This window comes from Rissa tridactyla, chromosome Z (genome assembly GCF_028500815.1).
Source record: "Rissa tridactyla isolate bRisTri1 chromosome Z, bRisTri1.patW.cur.20221130, whole genome shotgun sequence".
NCBI classification, from domain to species: domain Eukaryota; kingdom Metazoa; phylum Chordata; class Aves; order Charadriiformes; family Laridae; genus Rissa; species Rissa tridactyla.
Genome location: NC_071497.1, coordinates 2,325,407 through 2,341,293, shown reverse-complemented (window position 1 = coordinate 2,341,293; position 15,887 = coordinate 2,325,407). Strand labels below are relative to the sequence as shown.

General features: G+C 40.6%; 1 protein-coding gene across 8 annotated transcripts in view; it reads right to left on the bottom strand.

The window, feature by feature from the left end:
• The window catches only part of FAM172A (family with sequence similarity 172 member A), a 266,356-nt gene that overhangs the window by 228,843 nt on the left and 21,626 nt on the right, over nt 1-15,887 (bottom strand). For all 8 annotated transcript variants that reach the window (XM_054184763.1, XM_054184758.1, XM_054184765.1 and 5 more), the window contains 2 exons: nt 10,361-10,462; nt 7,639-7,739 (listed from right to left, as the gene is read on the bottom strand). In XM_054184763.1, coding sequence (XP_054040738.1) covers nt 7,639-7,739; nt 10,361-10,462 — 203 coding nt within the window. The remainder of the gene's footprint in view (nt 1-7,638; nt 7,740-10,360; nt 10,463-15,887) is intronic.

Sequence of the window (15,887 nt, the reverse complement as noted above, 5' to 3'; positions counted from 1 at the left end):
AGATAAAAGGTGGATTAGCTGTATTTTCAATTTCAGCTACATGAAAATGATTGGTACAAAAGTTTACTAAGAACTGAGAGTCTCAACTTTTGCATATAAACCCAGGATGGCAAGAATGGTTCTAATTGAACTAAAGCTGCTGAAGGTTTTATTTTTAAAAAGCTCATGATTAACTCATTGAAACACTCCCCCTACTCCAATTTTTGTCTTCTTTTTAACAATTAGTACCATTCTTTGAATTGCAGCAACTTGCAAGTGCTTTATAAACAACCATCTGCCTTATTGTATCTTCTCTGCTTTTCACTGTTTATCAATTTAAAAATGTAAAACACATTTATCAACACATTTATCAACAATGTAACAAATTCCCATCTGGGTTTATGAGATGCTCATCATTTCTTTCAAGAATCATGCTAACAATAATTATGAAACTATCTCTGAACCTTTCGAGTACTGTCATGTTACTGTGATGAACCAACCTACTGCCAATTGCTGCCTACAAACTAGAAGAGTTCACTGAAGCACATCTGACATAATCATTCCAGTAAAAAGTCTTCACAAACAGCAGATTTTGAAAGCGGATTTAGCATATGCAAATGAATATATTGCAGGCAGCAAAGATTCATATTTAAATTTAAATTTCCTTAGGTACTATTAAGTAGTCTTCAATCCTTGCTCTCTGTCCATCTACCTCACTCACCGAAAAGCAATGCTGAAGATAAACAGATCATTAAAAGCTGAAATCTTTCTAAAATTCTGAAGACATTACACCTACATGATTTAGATTATTTTGTGCTGCCCCTGCTGGCATTTTCTTTCTGTTACCAAAGGCATGGGTTCAAAAATGAGCACAGTAAAAGGACTGGAACCTGACAGAAGTGTATCATTTACAGCTTAGGAACTACTGCTGGAGAGAAATTCAATACCCTGCCCCTTTCTGAGGCGCTTTATCTAGTTTGCTTAAAGCCTTCTGCATCATATTTCTGTTTCACACTCAACTATCACAAGTTGAAAATCATCCAGTTAGTATGAAAAAAACCTGTAACCTGTAACGGATTCCTAAAAAACTGCATTTATAATTGACCTCAGTGCCCAAAAAAGTGATTTAAGCTCTTCCTCCAACTGGTACATTCAAAAGTCTCTATTCCATGTGGATTCTTCTCTGTCTAATAAATGAGATCACACTTTAATTTATTTTAAAGATCTTGCCCAATCTCCCTCTTCTGCTCAGTGCTATTTTTCTGCACTATTTTTGTACAGATAGTACAACTCTAAATATTTTTGTGACATTTACTCCACTGTAAAATTTTGCTAAAGGAAAAACCCTCTGCAACATTCATTAGTAGATGGGGCAGGACGTGCACAGATTTACCACTATCAAATTGCTTCCAACTCAAAAGGGGATGTAACCACTTTCAAAAATAAGTGAGTGGGAAATATTTCAATTAGATCCTTTCACTCTACCTTTCAAACAGGACATAAAGTTAGGAAGAGTCTGTTAGGTTCTCAGTGAGGATTTTACTATCCCCATGAAAGTTTACTCTTCCTTGACTGTAATACAAGACACTGAAAAAATTCAGTTCGCACATGCTCAACAGACACCTGTTAAGAATTTGGCATCTCATCTCGTTGAACAGAACAACCTCTTCAACAGCCCTAGCCAGGCAAGCATCCCGTGAAAGCAGATGTCCATGAACCCCCTGTATATTACATCACTATCTATTTATTTTGCCCTCTCAGTACGACATTTTTTTCCAACCACTAAATAACTAACAGCAAAGACATAACAGTAAGTCAAGGTACACAAAGGTAATTTTGCTTAATCCATGGTGTGCAGCACGTAATTTATTACATTAAAGTCTCACTAGCCAGAGAAAATCTGGAACGTTTAATGATAAACAGTCTGTGCAAAGAAACTGAAACTAGAGTGTAAGGATTTCTACTAATCATCTGCAAATTTTATTTGGAACTTGATCCTGCAGCCCTTATTCACAAGATCAGACCTATTGAGTTTATTCACATGAGCTTCGGCTGCAAGATTGGACCTTAAGTACTATCAGGTGCACGTGCAGCCTATCATCAGATTTTGGGTTATTCATGTAAGAAGCTACCCTTTCAAATGCAGACTACTTAATGCTTCCTTCTTCATTAACTTACATGTCCTCTTCTGCTGCTCTATGCTTTCATTTGTGCTATGTAAATAGCTTCTTTCTCTCAGTCATCCAAACAAATAATGCTCTTTGCAACCAAGGAGGAAATTAGTAGCAGGTGAACGCTTATTTTTTAAATTATGTTGAGACCAAGCTGTTCTTTAACTTAAAGGAGATCTGGAAAAAAAAAATATCCCATTTTACTACTTAGCGATCTTAATTATGGGTTGTCATTGTCATAATTCTACATACTTATTCTTTCCCCGCACACAAATATTAACCTTGATAGTTAATATACTTTATGATGAGCTGGACCTAACGTTGTGCGCATACTTTAAAGCAGTTTATTTAGTGGGACAAGACTTCTCTGATGATGTAAAATTAACTGTGCCTACTCATACACGAAACATGCAAGGAATTTCTGACTTAGGCATTCTATTTCTTTGCTTTCCTTATCTGTTTTACATAAATAGAAGGTATTTTCTTGTGCTGTAGTGTGGTAACTGTAAAAAATAACCACAATACTTCTGCTACCTGCTCGTAGGTCAGACAGGCTGCAATTACAAGAGACAGCATATGCTCGTCCTTGAACAGGACCGCAGCAGAGGCATTTACATCGTGGTCCACATTATAATCTACACATTTGCAAATCCTATTTGACTTATTTAAAGACATGGGTAGCCAAGCAAACTCTCAGCACAGGTGAAAGTCTCTTCATTAGTGATGGCCCTCAGAACACCATCTGCAAATACTAAATGGCGTCCAAGCAATCACCAAATCATAATTGCCCGGTACTAGAGCCGTAAGAGACATGCAGAGGGACAGACAGTAACTGTCTATTGATGCTAGGGATACTCTGTTAGTCTAAGACTGTGGAAGGAGAATGTCAACATAATCTTTTACAGATTAAATCTCATTATCAACACAACCTATATGACTGGCAAAATGCAAGGTAAAATCTCAGCAACAGATTTTAGTAGCATTTTTTTATAATTCCAGCTCATTTCAATGTCATGATGAAGCAGGGGCTGAAGCTGACTCTTGGCAATTTCCGTAGCCATAGTATTAATTGAAAGTGTGGTACAAACCATAAACACAGTTATCTACTTAAAATGCAAGGAGACATACATCGTATGAATCTAGTCTGGAGTTTAACCTAGAATCCAACCCTCCGTAACTCCTGCCCAGAAATTTTTTTAAAATAATTCAGCCTTGAACTCGAATGGTACGTCTGCAACCACTGAACTGTTGTCACAAAATTGTTCTCAATCGTACTTCAAACTTGCCGCATGGATTAATCGGCAGTTAGAAGCAGCTGCAACACCATGTTCTGTGCACTTCTGTTGCCATTTTAATTTTTAAAAAGCAAATGGAGAGGCTCTCCACAAAATTCAATGCTGCAATAGCAATGACTGAACCAGAATCACAAAATTATGAACAGTTCACTAAATTGTCTATTAGGAGCACATATCAAGAGGCTGCAGAACAAATTGTGTGCCTGAAATAACAGATCAATGAATGAAGAATAAAGAGATGTAAGAAGTGGAGACGTTGACGAACCATTGTAATTTCTGAAGAATCAATTTCCATAGAGCCAGAGTAATGGCAGAACATCACACATAGTGTATTCACAACTTTTAACAGCAAAAAATCATGGATTACCAAATGGAAATTTATTGTTGCTCCAAGAAAGAGAGAATGATGCTGTAACATAAGGCCAGGAAGTACACCCACTTCTTAAAACTAGTAAAATGAAATGAAAGCTGCCCACAATATATATGTATAGTGAAAAAGAAAAAAAAAGTCATCTTGGGCATGATGGATATATCCTTTAAAAATTAGAAAAACAGTAGACAATGACTGAGCTAACAATGGAAACACCGAATACATAAACCACTTGTGTGCGATGACACAAGTCCAGCTACTTTATCATCTCACTGTATGTCCAGCTACATAAATGTTCAACCACTAATACATATCAGACAACTCCTAAAGCCAAAGGATGATGTTACAAAATAAAGGCCTAAAGGCAGATTTTACTACCACCTTATGAATTACACGAGCTGCTGCTTAAACTACCACAGTTTGCTAAACACATCTTACCGTAGAGTACAAAGTAGCTAACCAGAGGGTAATATACCGCTTCCGTACTATTCAACATCTGCATCAGTGACCCACCAATCTATGGCTCAAAAGAAGGTTTTATCTACGTGAGCAAGTGCCAAGGGTCTTGCTGGTCAGTGTCCCCTGAGTTCTCAGACAATGACATAAACACTCATAGTGCCAAAACCTGACAAGGGAGCATTTATAAATTTGTGGCTTGTGGGAGAACTGTGTAGTATCAAGCACCTAGCAGACAACAGACTGAAACACACATGAGTTTCTTTTTTTCTCTGAAAACACAAAAGAAATAAACAACCTAAAACAATTCACTCTGTCAGATTCCTGACCTCAAACCTTCCTGGCCTTTTTTACCTACCAATATAAACAAAGTGCCCTGTCAAAGATGACTCAAACCTGAACATGGAGAATGACTATAACTAAGGCAAAATGCACAGGACAGATCACAGGTGTAAGCACCCACTCCATGAACACACACCACCTCCTGGCTAACCAAAAATCACAAAAAAAGATTCATACTCCTACCACTATTCAGATGCACAGAATGAGGAACATGATGATGCTGCCAAACACGTGCAACGAGGTGTGGTGGCACAGGAACCCACGTGCAGACATACTAATCTTTACAGTTGTGTCTTGTCCAACTGATTTATTTGAAAAATGGGGATATTTGAACAATACAGGCACACACAAAGGTCTGCACACACAGACCATGGAACATATGCCAATCCGTTTCCAGTTGGAAGACATCTGTATTGAGTAACTTAGACAACGCAACAGACTGGGCAATATCACATACCCTGATTTGGAAAAACATACAGTTGAGGTGAAAGGACGTGAAAAGCAGCAGCAGTAGCCTCCGTTGCCTCCTCCTCTCCCGCAGTTCTTGCAGGAACAAGGAGGAGGAGGAGATAAAAAGCAAGGTTCTTCAATCCCTGTTAACAAGCTCTGGCAGGACAAAGCAGCTCCAAGACATCCAGCACAGAGACCAGGCTGTCCCTGGAATGACATGTAGGGGCTGAGGTGGCCACAGAGCACCAGACCACCGCTCAGCAGAGACCTGGCAGCATCAGCAGCAGCTTTTCGGCACAGTCTCACAAGCAGAAAGGCTGTCTCCATCACAAAGAGAGCTGGGAGACAACTGGGAGACAGACTAACCCATGTTATCTATCCTGCTGAAGTCACAGTGATGTGGCCTGCAGAGGCTTTTCATTTTACCGGAATGAAAAAGCAAAACCTGCACCACTGAAAATCCACTATGGTTTACCTAAGAATTGGGATCATTTGAGCAATTTTTCTCAAATACCAGAAATTCTTTGTAACGGAATGGATTACGTGTATTTAAACGGAGGCTTGTATGTCTGAAAATACAGCCCTGCACAGCCCTGCGGTGTTAACACAGCACACACGTGAATCTCCCTCTTTTCTTTCCTCTCCTGGTGTACATCTCTCCACTGAACCTCTTACTTCCCCTTCTCTCTGCCTGACAGTATCCAAACCAACACTGGTGGGAATTCTTGGACCGTATCTCGCTCAGCTGCGCCAGTTAAGGACGGATGGAACGCTATTCCCGTTAATCAGGATGGGCAGAGACTTCTGCCATGCACTCACGTCTTTAGCCTGCACGCTCGGTGCCTACAGAAGCTCACAGAGCCTATCCTGCTACACCTAGAAAAGGCCGTGTAATTAGATGTTTCTTCAGCTTTAACAAACACACTCTTGGCAGCGTGAGAAACTATATGAAACCATTTGGTGACAAATTTAAGTATATACTTATTTACCATCCAAGAAACTCAATCAAGATGCTTTATACTATTTACTTTTCAACAGTGTAGGACTGCTTGTCATTTCAGACGTTTTAGTTTTCTTTTTACTCTTTAATACACAAGTGTACAGGCTGGGGAAAACACAAGGAGTTGGTAGCAGACACAGCCAGGCCAGCTGACCCCAACTGACCGAAGGGATATTCCATGCTATATGGTGCCAAGCTCAACAACAGAAAATGGGGGAAAGGAGGATGGAGGGGGAACGTTCAGAGTTATCTTCCAACAAGGTGTTTGCCTTCCCAAGTCACCATCACACATGAAGAAGCCCTGCTTTCCTGGAGATGGCTAAACACCCCCCTGATCGTGGAAAGCAGTGAATTAATTCCTTCTATTGCTTTGCTCGCGTGCGCAGTTTTTGCTTGACCTATTAAACTGTATCTCAGCCCAGGAATTTTCTCACTTTTACCCTTCTGATTCTCTCCCCCGTTCCACGGCGGGGAGTGAGCGAGCGGCTGTGGGGGGGCTGAACTGCCCACTGGGGTTAAACCATGACAACGAGAAAGTTTAAAAGACAAAATATCTAAACATGCACAATCAAATGTATCTCCAAGTAGTATGAATTAATGTAACAGAAAGGGTAAATGGGGAATAAAGGTATTTAATCCTTACTAAAACAATAACGCTAATGAAAGTGGACAAGCCATGAGGCAAAAGCAGTCCTTGAATGACTTGCCATGATGATTCCAATAGAAACCGATGGGCAACATTCCAGAGTTTCTAAGAAAAAGACCGCAGTTTGTGCACAGAAGTGTGCATCCCCTTTCTCGAAAAGCCCCTCTGACGCGAGTGGCATGACTACCTAGAGGTCAGGGTGCCCAGGCTGTTCTCTCTGTCGGGCAGGGCAGGTTGTGGCAGCGCAAGGAAGACGTCAGCACACACAGCTTTGCATCCACACTGAGGTCAGATGCCTTTCTTCAAGTCAATGCTCTGACTCCTAAAGCATTACAATAAGCACGGCACTGAAATTAAAGTGATTTTCACATAGAAAAGGAACCATGGTCAGTCACTTCTGCACCTACTACATACACAACATCACTACAAAAAGCCTGGGAAGTACCACTAGCATCCAAATATCTAATACACCAATTAATATTTAATCAATTAATCATCAGATCTCTACTTAATCAATCTAGTGGCTCCTGGTATCTCCTGGTAACATGAGAAAACCAGCCAATGTATTTAGCTTCATCTAGAAAGTAAAATGCCACAGTTTTTTTACCCAGCGCTTCACCTTGAGGAGAAGAAAGTTAAAGAAAATACTGCACTGTATAAAACTCTCTGATTTGTGTAATCTAGATGATATTCCATTTTGAACCCATACTAAACTCAAATTATAGTCTAAATCACTTCTTAAACTATACAGCAAATAATGGAAAACTGTTAGAGCATTATCACACAAGAAATCCTGAAATACCTTGTGTTAAATGACTGCCTAAATCTCTATTAACATATATAAAAGTATCACTTCTACAGAGAAACACAACAAAACCCACAGCACACCAATGCATATGCACATGCATACATGCACACAACTTATATACCTCTCCGAGAGCTTCATAGCGCTTTTGGTTCCATCTATGCAAATCTTCACGATAATTAAAAACAAATGGTTCCCCAGTTTTTATGTGTCTTAACTGTCCTTCTGTAAAAGAAACAAAATAATTACATTTTAATAGACTTCTTAAGACACATTTAATTGCTGAAAATTTTAAAAGAAGCCTACATCTAAAAATTGGGCTATTATGAATTCCCTCTCATTTTTAGTTATAGTGTTTCTGAAGGAAAACAATTGTAGCATAACAACAAAATGCATTCCCCTTGAATGCTAGATAAAGCTAAACACAAGTGATGACAGAGAAATTACATGCAGATATCAAATGCCAAACTGCTTTGCAAGAAATATTTATGTCTCAACTGCTATGGATTAACAGTGAAATGTAAACATAAGCAGTTAATATTTGATCTGCAGTGTGAATTAGGTGATCAAATTGTAGCTACAAATCCCCTACTTCAAAACCAACTGCATTTATGAAGAAATGTGAGTAGAAAATGGGCAGGAGGTTGGAAGGAAAGGAAACATTTATTTTGAAGATTAACAACATTCTAAATTAATCTGAAAAAAACCCATGCCCACAGTTAAGGTAAATATCTTAACTCCTAGGCACAGCGCAATCAATAAAAGGCTCTTAGATTCAAGGATTACTGAGATTATAATAGTAGAATAAAGCAGAATGCTTGATCAGAGCAAAACCACGTGCTATTCTTAGATTCCAATGAAACTTTCTGTATTTGGCCTTATTTATAGCAAAAGTTTAGTAGCATACCCAACCACAGATGAAGACACGGACTAAGTTAAAACAACAATAGTAATAAAATGGCAACCAATAGCAGGCAAACTGCAGAAAACAGGTATCTTACCAGTCATGTTTCAGCTTATTAGACAAAACACAAGTTATGATCTCAGACAATCATAAAACTGCAGTAAATTAGACAAACATTAAAAACAGGGATATGTACGAGCATCCTCTTTGAAAGCTGGAATGACGACAGTAAGGTTTCTCAGCAAAATGCTTCCTCTTGAACAGTAAGAACCTGCTAACTTAGTTCACACCTTTTCAGACCTTTACATTTTGATTCTTGATCCTTTAAATACAATATTTAAGACCTGGTATCTCTCATAGTTATGCTCATCTGCTTATTTGAAATTTTCTTCCAGACCTGTCTTACCTCATGTACTAGATACCAGGGAAATATTTCTCCCCAACTTCACACCCCTGTCTCAGGCCCAAATATCCTTCTTCTCACATTTTCATAATAACTCTACCTTCAGCTGTTTCCTCTCAGCTAGCTAGTCTTGAAGTATGCCATTCAATAGCACACAAAGTTGCTCTCTCCCCAGGTAAAGTGGCGCAAATATCTGGTATGTTTTTTTCTTTGGCTTTCTGGAACCCTTGTCTTCCTCACCTGCTTTAAATCTGATAAAAATCTTCCTTACCTTTCCATCATAAAAAGAAACACGGTTATGACATAAAAGTACATGACTGAACAGCTGAATTAAATGTACAACAGCAAAATGGAGACCTTTTTGCTTTGCTGGCCAGTAGCACACGTAATAGGCTTTGCTGCATTCTACGGAAATCACTCAGGCTGTGAGCTTAGCGATGGAATATTCAATAACATCATTCTAAAACATCATTCCCCAAAATTCAAATTTCAGCCCTTTTTATCAACCACATATGAACCATTAACTCTGAAGTCAGTAAGGAAGACAGTAGACACTGTGCAGATCTAAAAATAAGGAGCTGAAAAGTGACAGAGCTGAACCCCTCCCATCAAAGAAAGAGCATCACTTTCATGACACTTTTAGTCTCTAAGTACCTTCCTGTGAAAGCCATCAGGGTATTAAAAAGCTAAGTGTTGCATAAATGACTATCATTTAAAGGAAAGCTCTTTTTTTTCTTTAAAAGTGGAAGATGTAAGACAGGCAGATTTAGAAACTAAAGTTCCTCTGTTCACAGAACAGGCACTGCAAAAAAGCAGAATTGTAAACGTCCCCATTTGTCCTACAGGTTTCAAACAATCTTGAAAGAGCCATTTCCTGCAGTCTGGTATTACTTTAGCTCAGAGGCTTATTTCTCAGCTGGATTTTAAAATGTATGCACTGGAAATTATAAATACTACTAACTCATTTAACACAGATTCAGCTAGCTGGAAGTACTTGTACTTATCACACACTTAGCTGTCATGCAAAACCGAGACCCACACCAGAAGAGTAAGACACAGTCTATCACGTTGCTCATCCTTCCATCAATATAAACAGGTGTTTTCCTATTGATATTCAAGAAATAGCTGGGATAAATTATTATCTAAATAACTTCCTTTGTACCCATAAAAATTAATGAATAAGTAAAACATTTCTAAAATGAGTGACCACTCTTTGATTTTGCTTTTTAATGCTAACGCTACAGAAATTATTCAGAATTTTTGTATCAAACACTTCTGTCAGAGAAAAGAGGAAGACATAAAGTATGCACAGTACAAACCTACAGTATTGTAGAAAACGAGGGATTTTTGTGACAATTTTATGAAATAAAAAAAATATTACTTAGCTAGATTTACAAGTCTGTTAACACTAAGGCTTGAAATTTTATTCTTAACTGAAAAGTGTGAAATTCTAATAGGGACTTATAAGATATAATTAAAGCTCTGATAACCTCTCAACATTATTCTAAGTATAGCCTTTACAAAGCATATATGACTTACTTTCATTAAAGACATACTCAAATCCTTCCAGAGTATCAGGAAATTCAAGTGGTGGCTCATCTTTTTTCATTAGTTCATCCAAGTCTATTCTAGACAATAAATCTAAAAAAGGAAAAGAAAAATTACATAATGCATGCTATGTCTTTTTTATTTCACTATTATCACTGACAAAATGTGTTTGTTAAGATGTGCAGATCTTAAGGGCAGAAGGACATCCTACGTATTACTAAACATAGGACTTCATTATGGGAAATGTCATTCCAGATTCAAAAGCTGGGCCTCTTTGTCAGTACATCTTATTTATTTATTTACCTATCTATCTCTATAAAGTCGATCAAAAAACGTCCAGGGACAGATAAGCCACCGAAGACATGGGGATTTGTTTCAATGATTACCCTCAGTATTAGAAATACGTCTCTGTTATGCACCATGGTTTTAACATGAGCTTATCTAGCTTCAATATCCAGGTCATCGATACACTCTCGTTTGCCTTCTTGAAGAGCCCAGATTATCAAATGGATGACATCTCACAGGCGTTTACCAGCTGTGTGATCACAACACTCCTTAACCTCCCTTTTGGTACCCAAATAGTCTGAGTTATCTGAATCCTTCTCGCAACCACCCTCCTTTAATAACTCTCAAGGCAGAGAAAACAGCACCCCATGACATACATATCGTTTCCAGACAAGGATGGCACAACCCAGTACAGTTTGCATTCACTAATGCAAGTACACTAAAATAAGTACAGTCTGCATTCTTCGCCCTAGCTTTAAGGATTTATATTTAACCAGACGCAAGCATATAGGGACATCTTTTGGTTACATTTAACTACTAAGCAAGATAATACCCAGATAATACTTATCGCTCATCATGCACGCAACCCAATGCCATCATTTTAATGTAATTTCAGATGATTAATAAGAAAATCATCAAGAAATGATTCAGCAGGATTCCACTGAAATATATTTGCCTGTTTCCTCATAGATGAATTTGAAGACCACAAAAACATTCAGTTTAGGAGTGCTACGCTGACTTTTCACTATTATTGTTTCATTAATCAAGATACCTTGTGTTACCAAGGAAATGCGTTAAGTATATTGGTTTATTACCTTTACCATCCAAAGTTGTAGGGAAAGAAAACAGTTTGAAAAGACTCATTTTCTTTAAACTTTCTTTGTTTGACATTAACTACACTTTCATCCTTTAATTACTTAAAATCATTATTTGAATAGGTTTTGTATCACTATTTTTGTCTTAGTCTTGTCACCAGTGACAAGCCCATAGGTTACCCATGTTACCTAAGCGTAGTATGGGTGCATTAATCCTTTGACATTTCTACAGTGTTTAAAATGTACTGAAAATTAGCTTCAACATTCTTGAGAGTTCCTTGGCCTGCTCTTTTATAACCGTTCAGGTTCACATGACATTCACTCCAGCGTCCATACGACTGTCTGCAGCTCCTCCTTCTCTAAGTGATTTCACTGGGCGAAGCTGGAGGACCAAAGGCCATCTTGTATGGCTGCTGAAACTCAACATCTCTCCAACCTGTGCTATGGTATCTGAGCATCTCTGTGGTATCTAAATAGCTATACAACATCAGATGTTGAAGAGAAGATTTCTAAATGTGGCTTTCTCAACCGTAGCTCGCTTTTACATCAAATCTGTTTGACAGCAAGTCCCATGACATTCAATCGTATGCTTGTGCTTGTGCATTGTCCTTTGAAAGTTCTGGTTGAGCTGCTTTGGTCCTCAACCAAATGATAGGAGAAAGAAAAGTTTGTCAAAGAAGTTTTTCACGACAGGATGTAAAAAGCATGTCCCTTCTTCCTCTGTACTTTCACAACACGAAGGCAGCAAAGCAGTCTTCAGCATATCTTTCCTTGATGAAGAGACTCCGGTCACACCACATCTCTAGAATTCAATTTTACCGGAGTTTTCATGTCTTCTTACTGTGACCCATTTGGAAATGTGTTTACACAGAAGTGTCAGTTACTATATGATAAAATATCCATCTTCTAAGGAGCAAGGGCAATACCATATGAACTATATTAAGCTTATCTGCAGTATGTACAGCTTGTCATGATTTACAGCTTCCACTAGCGTCAGTCAGGAAGACTGCAATTGGTCTGCGCTATAATCACCGACACGGCCACTTTGAGATTCTTTCAAGATCTGACCCACCATTCTCGCCTAAGATCTTGGACTCTCCAACTCAGTTCAACATCAACTCAAGGTGATGTTACAGTAGGGGTCTGCTACAGGCCACGTGACCAGCAGAGCCAAATAGATGAGGCCCTCCATAGGCAGATAGAAGTGGCTTCGCCTTCACAGGCCCTGGTCCTCGTGGGGGATTTCAACCACCCTGACATCTGCTGGAGGGACAACACAGCAAGGCACCAGCAATCCAGGATGTTCCTGGAATGGACAGATGACAACTTCCTCCTCCAAATGGTAGTGGAACCAACAAGAAACGGTGCTATGCTGGACCTTGTTCTCACCAACAGAGAAGGGCTGGTGACCAATATGAGGCTCAGGGATAACCTTGGCTGCAGTGCCCATAAAGCGACAGAATTTGAGACCCTCAGGGCAACTAGAAGGATATATTCCAAGCTTACAACCCTGGACTTTAGGCATGCAGACTTTGGTCGCTTCAGGGATCTGCTGGCCAAAGTGCCGTGGGACAAAGCTCTAGAGGGAAGGGGGGCCCAGGACAGCTGCTCAATATTCAAGCATCACCTTCTCCATGTTCAGTAGCAAACTATACCGACAAAGAGGAAGGCAGGAAAGAATGCTAGGAGACCTGCCCGAATGAACAGGGAGCTCCTGGACACACTGTCACACAAAAACAAACTTTATAAGGAGTGGAAGAAAGGACAGCTAGAATGTGGGGCATATAAGGAAGCTGTCCGAACAGCAAGAGACCTGGTGAGAAAAGCTAAAGCTCAGTTAGAATTAAATCTTGCCAAGGAGATCAAGGGAAACAACAAAAATTTCTGTAGGTACATTAATGGTAAGAAGAAGGCTAGGGAGGGTGTGGGCCCCCTCAGAAAGGAAACGGGGGAGCTGGTGAGAAGTGATATGGAGAAGGCCGAGGTTCTCAACGACTTCTTTTCCTCAGTCTTCACTGGCAAGGGCTCCAGCCACACTCCCGGAGTCACAGAAGACAATGGCAGGGGTTGGACAGAATTGTCCATCGTAAGTGAAGATCAGGTTCATGACCATTTGACGAACCCGAAAGTGCACAAGTCCATGGGACCTGATGGGATACACCCACAGGTACTGAAGGAACTGGTGGATGAGGTTGCTAAACCGCTCTCTATTATATTCCAAAAGTCATGGCAGTCTGGTGAAGTCCCCACTGCCTGGAAAAGGGGAAACATAATCCCCATCTTCAAAAAGGGAAAAAAGGAGGAACCGGGGAACTATAGGCCAGTCAGTGTCACTTCCGTGCCTGGTAAGATTATGGAGCAGATCCTCCTGGAGGCACTGCTGAGGCAGAAGAATAACGAAGAGGTGATTGGGTACAATCAACACGGCTTCACCAAGGGCAAATTGTGCCTAACAAACCTGGTGGCCTTCTATGAGACGGTCACAACATCAATAGACAAGGGGAGAGCAACTGACGTCATTTACCTGGAGCTGAGCAAAGCCTTTGACACTGTCCCGCATGACATCCTGGTCTCCCAACTGATAAAATATGGGATTGATGGACTGACAATTCAGTGGAACTGACTTGACGGCCACACCCAAAGAGTGGCTGTCAATGGGTCCATGTCCAAGTGGAGGCCAGTGACAAGTGGAGTCCCTCAAGGATCAGTACTGGGACCGGTCTTGTTTAACATCTTGGTCAGCAACATGGAGAGTGGCATAGAGTGCACCCTCAGCACGTTTGCCGACGACACCAAGCTGTGTGGGGCGGCTGACACGCTGGAGGGAAGGGATGCCATCCAGAGGGACCTTGACAGGCTGGAGAGGTGGGCCCATGCCAACCTCATGAAGTTCAGCAAGACCAAGTGCCGCGATTGAGAGACGGAGACCTAGTCGGGTGCAAGCTAGATCTAACTTTATTGTTCAATAGTTGTTTTTTATACCTTAAGTTATTCAACACAAGTCAGCGTGTAAAAGGCTCATTGGTTACACAGATAATAGCTTCATACATATTGCTAAAGCTGAGCTCCTAATTGGTTATACGTTGCAAGGCTATCTGGCTCTTACACATCCTGTTGCTGAGCTTATCTTGTGACGGTAAACAGTCTTAGTCCGCTAAAAGTTTCTTTTCAAAACACTCCCTTCTTCAAATCTTCTGTAGCTCGCGGTGCGCGAGCTCCAGCACGTCCTTGTCGATCAGCTGGCTAGTACAAGGGGTTCTTTCAAAGGTGATCAAATCATTCCCGTCACCAAGTGCAAGGTCCTCCTTGCAATCCCAAGCACCGATATAGGCTGGGCAGTGACTGGCTTGAGAGCAGCTCTGAAGAAAAGGACTTGGGGGGGCTGGTGGACGAGAGGTTCAACATGAGCCATCAGTGTGCACTGGCAGCCCACAAAGCCAATCGTATCCTGGGCTGCATCAGGAGAAGCGTGGCCAGCAGGTCGAGGGAGGTGATTCTGCCCCTCTAGTCCACTCTCGTGAGACCCCACCTGTCGAGTACTGCGTCCAGTTCTGGAGCCCCTACTACAAGGGAGATATGGACGTGCTGGAACGTGTCCAGAGAAGGGCCACGAGGATGATCAGAGGGCTGGAGCACCTCTCCTATGAGGACAGACTGAGAGAGCTGGGGTTGTTCAGTCTGGAGAAAAGAAGGCTCTGAGGACACCTTATAGTGGCCTACCAGTATCTTAAGGGGGCCTACAAGAAAACTGGTGAGGGACTTTTTAGGATGTCGGGTAATGGTAGGACTAGAGGGAATGGATTAAAACTAGAGATGGGTCGATTCAGACTGGACGTTAGGAAGAAGTTCTTCACCATGAGGGTGGTGAGACACTGGCACAGGTTGCCCAGAGAGGTGGTGGAAGCCCCATCCCTGGAAGTTTTTAAGGCCAGGCTGGATGGGGCTCTGCGCAACCTGATCTAGTGGGAGGCGTCCCTGCCCAGGGCAGGGGGGTTGGAACTAGATGATCTTGAAGGTCCCTTCCAACCCTGACAATTCTATGGTTCTATGAATTCAAGACTAGTTCAACACAGCCCAAAACTGAGTGATCGGCAGGATACCTTCTACAGCTCAACAGTTGTTCACTAGATTACATGAAGAAAACAAGATCCTCACTAAAATTTTTCATTATGTGGAATATTTTTCAGACACTAATCCTTAATGAAGATCAAATTAGTGCCAAGTATAAAATGAGAATTTTACTTTTCCAAACGTGAAGTATAATTTCCTCAAAATATACTAATTTGATAGAGTTAGTACAGGGTTTGAAAAAAGCACCACATAGGTTTTCACCAAACGTTTCACAAAAACACAGTTGTAACTGAAGAAACATCATCTACCATCACAGCAAAGCAAAACATATATTCCTAATAACACTT